This window comes from Poecilia latipinna, unplaced genomic scaffold, assembly GCF_001443285.1.
Source record: "Poecilia latipinna isolate Pla-1442-1.1 unplaced genomic scaffold, P_latipinna-1.0 Scaffold537, whole genome shotgun sequence".
NCBI classification, from domain to species: Eukaryota; Metazoa; Chordata; class Actinopteri; order Cyprinodontiformes; family Poeciliidae; genus Poecilia; species Poecilia latipinna.
The window spans coordinates 206,055-215,709 of NW_015113153.1; the positions used below are offsets into that span (position 1 = coordinate 206,055).

The 9,655-nt window shown below is 51.3% G+C and overlaps 1 protein-coding gene across 12 annotated transcripts in view; it reads left to right on the top strand.

The window, feature by feature from the left end:
• Positions 1–9,655, top strand: part of dlg1b (discs large MAGUK scaffold protein 1b) — a 91,601-nt gene that overhangs the window by 53,994 nt on the left and 27,952 nt on the right. For 11 of the 12 annotated variants that reach the window (XM_015041074.1, XM_015041075.1, XM_015041077.1 and 8 more), the window contains one exon: positions 6,088–6,252. In XM_015041074.1, coding sequence (XP_014896560.1) covers positions 6,088–6,252 — 165 coding nt within the window. Of the gene's footprint in view, positions 1–1,477; positions 1,990–6,087; positions 6,253–9,655 lie in introns of those variants that run through there. The other variant, XM_015041080.1, reaches the window with a different exon arrangement.

Here is a 9,655-nt window from a genome sequence, read left to right on the forward strand (position 1 = left end):
GATCCAGTCCATCAGGGATCCGGTCCGCTCCAGATCCAGTCCATCAGGGATCCGGTCCGCTCCAGATCCAGTCCATCAGGGATCCGGTCCGCTCCTCCCCTCCTCTCTACCTGCATAGTAAACAATGGAGCCGGCCTCTGGGTGTGCAGGAACAGTAACACCTCCGGTCAGAAGGTGGCGCCACACAGAGCAGACCAGACAGAGCAACACATCAAGAGCAGAAGAAGAGAGATGATGAGGTTTGGTTTGAAGTGAGGAGTGGAACAGCAAAGAAACAGAAACTACTTTTATTTCCTGCTGAAATAAAAGCTTCTTCTCTGAGTAGAAAGTGTATAAAGCAGCACTTTATCGCCCCCTAGATGTTGAAGTGCTACTGAGAAGTCCATTTATGGACCACTAAGTGTCTGTTTGGAGCCCATTTTGGACCCCAATTGTCTTCCTGTTGGGAACCAGTATAGCCCAGTAGAACTCCTCTAGGGGTCCAATTCTGGGCACCAGGTGCCAGTTCAGACCGACTCCATTTGCAGCCCACTGAAGGGCCCAGTTTGGGTTTAATTCGATCCCAGTTTGGATCTTGTTGTCCTCTTGAGGCCCAGTTTGGTTTCTAGTTGAAATAATTGATGCTTTTCGTAACTGGAGACATGTGGCCCCGCCCCTTCCACATTCAGTCCCGCCCCTTCCCACACTTAACCCCTCCCCTGGGAATCTGCCACTTCTAGATGTTTCTTCTTTAAATCTGAAGCGGAAGCCCCGCCCCCTGAATGCTGATTGGTCAGCCTGTTGATGTGTGAACGTGTGATTGGTTCATGTGATTTTCCAGCCTGTCCAATACGCTTGCAGCTCGTTGTGTTTTAACCTTCCTGTGGTTTGGAGTCGGGCAGCGAAGGGTCGTCCCGTCAGACCGTCAGTTCCCGAAACTTTTAAAAGCTCACATGGGGTCAGTTCGACCCACCAGACCGCGCATGGAGTAAAAAGCTTGTGGGTCCAAATGACCCTGATAGACAGAACCTGCGTCTTCAGAAAGTTCTGCTGTGGTTCTGAATGTGGTGTCCAGTAATAGCTGGTCCAGTTTGGGCCGGTCCTGTACCGGTTCTGATCTGACAGAGAAACAGAAAAACACCTCGAATTGAATTCATCCAGAACCTGGAGGAGCTCAGAACCCGGCCCAGTTGATCAGTCCAACAGAACCGGAGGCTCACTTCCTGTAGCGTTGCCGGGTCAGAACTTGGCAGGAAATCAGAACCGTTGGTGAGGTTCTGGAACCTCTAGAATCCGTCTCTTCAGTGGACCGGACCGAACACCAAGAGACAAAAGTTCCTGAGTTCCTCCTCTTCCTCACCTCCAGCCTTCATCCCTCCTCTTCATCGTTGTTTCTTCCTCTCCTCCTCTTCCTCTGTCCTACATCGCTCTACCTTGCCTCAGGACACCCCCCCCCCCGCGCGCCTCGTTTCCGATGCGTCATGTGACCAGCCTCTGTCGCCCCCGCCCCCCCCGCTCACGCCCCCACAGAGCGGAGCTTCACGCAGACGCCGGAGCGCTCTTCATCGCTCAGAGAGGAGGACGGAGACGGAGGGAGCCGAGCCGCAGCCTGAGAGCAGAGAACACGCCGCTCATCCTGGGGGGGTTCTCCCTGGATGCAGGAAGAGCTCTGGGGGTCGTTTCCTCCCCGCCGCCATGGAGCGACGCCAGGAATGAGGGCGGATGGTGAGAGCAGGGAGCAGCAGCAGCAGCAGCAGCAGCGGAGGAGGAGGAGGAGGAGGAGAGGCAGGAGGAAGAGGAGGCGGGGGCAGCTCGGCCGGCGGCAGCAGCAATGGCAGCGGGCGGCGGCGCGCGAGGAGCCGGCGGCGCTCCCGGAGGAGCCGGCTGGCGGCCCGGTGTCCCGGCGCCGAGTCCCCCGGATCCGGCAGGGGGGAATGCTTCTCCCCGATGCTCTGCCACTGCAAGGTGGCCTGCAGCAGCAGCACCATCTCCCTCATGTTCGGCTGCAAGGTGGGTCAGGACGCGGGCCGGGTCATGGTTGGTTCTGGATCAGAGTCCTGTTTGGCTTCAGGTCATAGTTGGGTTTGGGTCCAGGTTAGAGTCCTGCTTCGTTCTGGATCCGCGTCCTGTTTTATTCCAGGTCAGAATCCCGTTTGGTTCTGGTCCAGTCTGATTCTGGGCCGGAATCCCATTTGGTTCTGGTTCTGGGTCCGCGTGGTGCGGTTTGGGTCCGGGCCACAGTCAGTTTTGGTTCTGTCCTGGTTCTGTTGATGCATCACAGTTATAAGCCGGGTCTCAGTCCAGAGGGCCCAGCAGGTCCGGTTCTGGAGAATTTTGCACTCCTCAGACTCCAGGATCATTCCACTGGTCCAGTAAAGGTTCTGGTTCTGTTGTTCCTGGATCTGGACCGGGCATCCAGCTGCGGTCCGTTTGGGTTCTGTTCTGTCAGTCGGACCTTGTGGTGGTCCGCTCTGCTTGGAGGACATCCAGAGCCAGAATCGGACCGGTTCTGCTGGTGGTTCTGGACCAGGGCCCGGTTCTGACAGATCTGCAGGGGAACGTCCTCCAGCCAGTCGGTTGGTTTTGGGAACAGCTGGAATAAATCCACATTCTAAGGTCAGTGAACTGGACCTTAACTGGGCCGGTGACCTTTGACCCGAGCCGGGGTTGATGCTGGTTTTCTGGAGACGCTCCTCCTTCAGAACAGCATGTTCTGACCCGGTTCTGCTGTGGTTATGTAACGGAGCGGCGGTGCCGTGGTGTTCCGGGCTTCAGCGGAACCTCCGACCCGGAACATCCTGCAGATTCCCGACCTGCTTCCTGTCCTGCACCTGTCAGACCCAGCTCAGGGATTAAAACCTCGTATTATAGCCACTAGACCTGCCGTCTCCTGATTGGCTGCTGGAGCTGCCTGTTGCTTCTCCCTCTGTGAGCTGACCAATCGGAGGCCGGCTGAGTTGCAGGGCCGAGTTGTGATTGGCCAACGGCGGCAGGCGTGGCGGTGCATGTGTGAGGTCCATGTGCTCCACAGGAAACAACAACAGAGTCCTGGAGGAGCTTCCTGACGCCAATTACCCATGATGCTTTGTGAACGATCTGACTCTCAGGGAGAAAATAAAAAACATGAAATAATCAGGATGATCTTCTGGTTGTGTTGGAGATTGGATGACCTGGTGACCTCAGGTCAGCTGTAGGTGAGGATCAATAGATCCATGGATTAAATGATCAACGACCCGATTACATTCATACAAAATGTAAATATCCAGATCATATCTTTAGTTTGAAATTTTTAACTTTTCATTTCATTCCTGTAAATCGGTAAAGTTACATCCTTTTGTTTTAATGTGAGTTGATATTTCATCATATTGATCAGATTAATGAATTAAACTTAAATAAATTTGTATTGTGATATCAACATATCGTATCGTCATCTAAACAAATCGATACCATAACAGCTGATCTGCAGCCCTCGGCGTGTTTAGTGGTTTTAGTTTCTGTTCCAGATTGAGACAATAAGCAACCTGACAAGTTCTGAAGAACATCGGCCGTTTCAGTGAAGCCCAGCCCGTCACCTAGCAACAGCAGAGCTGTACGTGCTTTACAATGGCTGCTGGAAAAGACAGGAGCTCTGTTGTTGACTTACCATCCAGAAACCACTTGCTGCATTCTGGTTGGTTGTGTAGGAGGCTCCAATTCTGCTTTTCAAAGATGCACAGTTGCATCGTTGCACATCTGTTTGCAGCCATTTTCACGTGAGTGTAAACATTGAGTTGGGAGGCGTGGCCAGCAGCAGAAGCTCATTTGGATTTAAAGAGACAGAGACTCTAAAACGTCATTCTGAAAGATCAACAATCAGAACTGAGCAGGAAAAAATCTGATTAACTGAGAATTATTTTGTACAAAAGATGTAATGAACACATTCTGTAGCCCATAGATCTATGCTAACCTGTTGAAAGGAAACAGGTGACCTTTAAAACTTCTTCAAGAGGTCAGAGGTCACCAAGGAATAAAATGGTAAATCCTGTGTTTATCAGAGGGGCAGTGAACCTCTCTCAACCTGAGCACCTGGTTGGACCTGGTTCTGTTCTGCAGCAGAACCGACCCGATGACTCTGCAGATCGGTGATGAAGGCTCCGCTCCTCTTCCTCTTAATTAACCCGATTGATCGGCCGGATCGACTGGGGCGGGCGCTCCACGCTGCAGGGCAGAGACCTGAGCTCCATCTCCTACTGCCAGGGGTCAAAGGTCAGGATTCTGAGCCAGCATGGCTGCCTGGAAGGGTTGAAGGACAAAACCTGTTCTCTACAAACAAGATGGCCGCCAGGCTGGATGAAGCTCCAGACTCTGGGACCGATGGGACCATGCCAGACAGAACCAGAACCCAGTTCAGCTGAAGTTCCCTGACTGTCCAGCACAGTGGTGGAGGGGTCATGCTGTGGGCCGGGATGTTTGGGTTCCACCTGTAGACCAAAGATCCAGGATGAGTCCAGCTGAAGCTGGGTCCACACCGGGTCATCAGCAGAACCAGGGTCCAAACACAACAGCAGATCCAGAACAGACTGACTAGAAAAGAGAAGAACCAGAGCTGCAGTTCTGCAGTGGCCTAGTCAAAGTCCAGAACCAGGGTTCTGATTGGCTGCTTGTCAACCAGGTTCTGGGCTTTGTTTCACTGAGAGCAGAACCAGAACCTTGTCTGGGATGTGGAGTTCTGCTGGTTCTGGTTGGTACCAACATGGAGGTTCTGCTCCGGCTCAGAGCAGCAGAACTGAACCCAGATACCAGAGGGCTCTGCTGGTTCTGGTCCGGTCTGCTTCATCTTCCTTGTTTCTCTGCTGCTCCTATTTATAGCAGCGAGACGGCCGGGACCCCTCCCCCTCCTCTTCCTCACAGCTCAGAGAGGAGGAAGAGGGGGGGGAGGAAGAGGAGGTGTGTGAGAGCCGTGGATCTGCCACTCCTCCATTAGTTCTGCTCTGGTTCCACTGAGAACCCGGTTCTCCCTGCGCTGCTTTCACTGACTGTCAGGGTTTCTGTGAGGCGTTCACTGACCTGCTGACTGTCGGGGTTTCTGTGAGGCGTTCACTGACCTGCTGACTGTCGGGGTTTCTGTTCTGTAACTTCAGGATTTGTTGACAGCAGGAAAGTCTGTCGGACCAGAACCAGACTTTCATTTCTGTATTTGGTGGTTTGCTCTCATATTGGGTCGATAATCTGTAAACAAAGATCTTCACTCAGAAATGATGTTTGATGACAGAATCGATGGAGGCGGGGCGGAACCAGAACCAGGAAGTAAACCCAGATGATCCTGCTGTCTGTAGTTCTGTTCTGGTCAGTCTGGTCCAAATCTGGACCGACTGGGAAACAAACTGTCCTGTTAAAGCAAACCAGATGTGAAAATATCCTGAAATGTTTTAAGGAAATGCATGTTGGGAAGTCTGCTGCTAGACACACCATTGGCTGTTGGTTGCATGGCAACCAATCCAGGAGCTTTGGACCTTTGACCTGCATCAGCTCGTTTTTAACTTCTTCTCTGGATCATTTGGTTATTTTAGGAGAGAATCGTTTAGGAGCAAAAATCTAAATTATTTTTCTCTTAAATCTCATTTAAACTGAATGTTTCAGGTTCCTGATGCTCCAGCTGCTTCATCTCCCTCTGAGGATTATTGATCTATAAAGATATCGATCATAAATCAATAACTGGTCCAGTTTAACCAGTCTGATGGATGCTGGTTCAGCCCGTCACCGTGTTCCCGGTTCTGTTGGTTCTGTTGGGTTCTGTCAGAACCAGCCAGAGTTAGAACATCTGAGACATTCCCCTGACCGTTCTCCGGGTCGGACCGGTGCCTCCTGATTGAATGACTCTACAAACTTTAAATGGATCGATTCTGTAGAGAACCGATCCGGATCAGAACCATTCAGGTTAAATGGTTCTGGATTTTCTCCTCATGCTTCCATTCATCCCATCTTTTGGTCCTGAAACGGGTCAGAACCTAGCATTTTGGGCTCAGTTCATCTTGATCTCGGCCGGGTTCTGGTTGCTGCAGGTTCTGCGGAAGCCTGTCAGTCAGAACTCGGGGCTCACTGACCCGCTTTCCTTCTTGTCCTCCCCAGAAGTACCGGCACCACGATGAGGACTCGTCCCCCCAGGACCAGAGCTCCCCCCCCCTCATGGAGGAGGGGGCGGGGCCAGAGCTGGTCCAGGTCGCCGAGAAGAACCTGAACCAGATCGAGAACGTCCACGGATACGTCACCCACGCCCACATCTCACCTATGAAGGTAGGGGGCGGAGCCTAACACTTCCTCCGTGCTACAGCTGATCCGGATCCAGATCCTGATCTGGATCTGATCCTCAGGTCTACAGGGCAGCAGCACTCTGAGATGCAGTTCAGACTGGATCTGGACTCAGATCCAGTCTGGATCCGGATCCAGTTAACCCTGAGGACTGGTGGTTCAGATCTGGAGTTTCTCCTCTTCCTGTCTCTCTGTCCATCTGTTGATCATGCTGGATGTGTTTACCTGTTCATGTTCCTGTTGCCCCCAACCCACATCAGCTGGAGCTCCTCCAGTCAGGATGGCCTCCTGTGACCTCTGACCTCCTGGCTGCAGCTGAGGGCTTAGCCATCAGCCAATCAGAGGGAGGATGGAGGATGTTTCTGTCTCTGCTGCCTTCATGTGATTCATCAGGCTCTGAAGCTGCTCTGAGGTCATCCAGGTGTAGTCCAGGTCATCCAGGTGTAATCCAGGTCATCCAGGTGTAATCCAGGTCATCCAGGTGTAATCCAGGTCATCCAGCTGTAGTCCAGGTCATCCAGGTGTAGTCCAGGTCATCCAGGTGTAATCCAGGTCATCCAGGTGTAGTCCAGGTGTAGTCCAGGTCATCCAGGTGTAGTCCAGGTCATCCAGGTGTAGTCCAGGTAATCCAGGTCATCCAGGTGTAGTCCAGGTCATCCAGGTGTAATCCAGGTCATCCAGGTGTAGTCCAGGTCATCCAGGTGTAGTCCAGGTCATCCAGGTGTAATCCAGGTCATCCAGGTGTAGTCCAGGTGTAATCCAGGTCATCCAGGTGTAATCCAGGTCATGGTTTTTACCTCAGCGTGTCGCGTCCTGCAGGAGCTGCAGTATCACCTGATGTCCACTGGGGGGTTATGACCTCTGGATAAACTCAGGATGATTTTAATATTATGGTCCATGCTGCTCTTCATCATCATCATCATCATAATCATCATCATCATCATCACAGACTCAAATTAATGACTTCATGGATCCTTCCTACCCATAATGCGTCTGGCCAGTAGCATGTGTCCTGCTCTCACCTGGAGCAGATGTTAGCGAGCTAGCTGCTAGCGCTGGAGGAAGATGATGAAGTAGTAGTACCTCATGGCCACCAGCTGGGACCGGTTCTGGTGGGTTCTGGTTGGATGCTCATTCATCCTACTCTGGATGTCTGTAATGTTTGGTTGTCATGGCAACGCCAGAGTCACTCTGGTTTAATATCTGTAAATGAAACACCCACTGGAGTGAAATATACCTATAGAAACCAGAGCAGGCATCAGAAAACGGTTCATCTTTAGGATCTGGTGAGTCGAGTCGTTTCTTCCTGCTGGGAAGCTGGAATACTGCAGCTCTGACCTCTGACCTGGTCATAATGTTCTGCTGCTTCATGTTTCAGTCTGGGGAGTTTAGACCGGACTCAGGGTCACTTCCTGTTCAGGGTCAGGACGGCGCGGTGCTGCCCCCCAGTGGTGACTCAGAGGAAAGCGAACCTCCATGTTCTGGTTTCATCTGGTCCGGTTGGACCCTGGTTCCGCCCGGCTGAGTGGATTCATCACATGAGTTGATGATTGAAATAACTGTCTAATGGCTTAGTAATCAAAGATCCCACAGTTTCCCTCCAAACGTTTTAAAGGACATGAAGACGATTTAGATTTTTTTCCTCTCTATTGAAAAACCTGGATATTCTCAGGCAGGAGCTCGTTTAGTGATGTTTGAAACTTAACCAGGTCAGGAAATTATAATCATTTTTATTTTAAAAATGGTGAATTTGTATGACCTTTGTAGCTGTTATTAATTATCCTCATGGCCCTTTTTATAGTATTTTTAATGATTTTTTTGCTTTCCTTTTTTAAGTTTTGCTCCAAACTTCTGCTCAGTAATTAAACATGATGAAACCAGTGAACAGTTTACTGTAACTCTATTCGACCCAATTCATCCAATTCTGAAATGATAATAATAACAATAATAACTATTGAACCCTTTTCACATGTTGACGGAAGGTTTTTGCAGATGCATCTTTTCTGCAAATTATCAGAATCCACTAAAGGTGAAAACTTTAAATATCAACAGGTATTAGCATGGTTAGCATTATCTATTAGCATGGTTAGCAGTAGATATTAGCCATGGTTCGCAGCTACTAGAATGACAGGCAACATATATTTGTCAGTGTTAGCATTAGCTACTAGCATAGTTAGCATTAGCTACTAGCATAGTTAGCATTATTTGTTAGCATGGTTAGCATTGCTAAAACATCAGTCTGTGTCCCCAGAGCAGCGGTGTCCTGCATGTTTTAGATCTGCTCCCGGATCAGAACATCTGGACCCAGTGGTCGGGTCGGTAGGAAGCAGAACCAGCTGGAGGTCCGTCAGGTCCCGCCCCTGTTGGACACATGCAGGACGTCTGTCTCTGAGGACGGGAGTTGGACAGGCTGTCCTGGAGAAGCTTCTGTCTTCTCTCAGTAGCCGGTTCTTCACTGAAGGGTGGTCCGGTTCTGATGGCTGGTTCTGCTGGACCCCGATGTGTTTCTGGTTCTGAAGCTCTGATCCGTCTGGGTTTGTTCTGTTTGATCGGACTCAGAATGAGACCCAGCTGAGACGGTTCCGATGGTTCTGTTTGCTGTCTTGGGTTCTGATCCATGTCTCGTCTGCTCAGTGTCTCCGGTCCCGTCTGCATCGTCACATCATTAAAAACCAACCTGGCTGGTACCGGTCCATCCTCTGGATCGGACCAGAACCACCAGCATGCTGCTGTTCTTATGATGTGACCCGTTTCAGAACTTCATTGCTCAGTGGTCCGGTCCGGTCCGGTCAGAGTCTCTGTCAGCTGCTCTCTGTCCCTCCATCTGTCTCACTCTTCTTCTGTGGTTTCTGTTTCTGAACTTCCTGTTCCTCCTGATGGCGACCCGCTTTCTTCTTCTGAGGTTTCTGTGCACAGACCCAAACCAGGTCCTGGTTCTCATCCTGGTTCTGCTCACCAGCTCGTCCTCTGGCGCCCCCCAGTGGACCCATGCACTAGCTGAAGCCTCCATGCTGGGTTCATCATGTCCTTGGCACAAATTGGACCTCCTGTTCTGGCCGTGTTCAGGACCCAGAACCTCAGAGGTTCCTGAAACATTCCCAGACTGTCTCCCCCTGGTCCAGAACCCGGTCCAGAACCAGGATGTTCTCCTTAGTGGACCCAGCTGCTCCAGAACCGAGGACTTGGGTCTGTGCATGAGGAATCCCAGCAGGCAGAGAAGTGGGAAGTGTCAGAATCTGTCAGGTTCTGGAGGAAGTCCAGAACCGGTCCAATCTCAGCTGTCGCCCCTCCCCCCCCTGTTGTCCTCCAGGTAGCGTCTCTGGAGTTCCTCCTGGACGGCTCCTCATCGTTAGGACTCTTCCCCCCGGAGCTCCCCTCCCCCACGCCC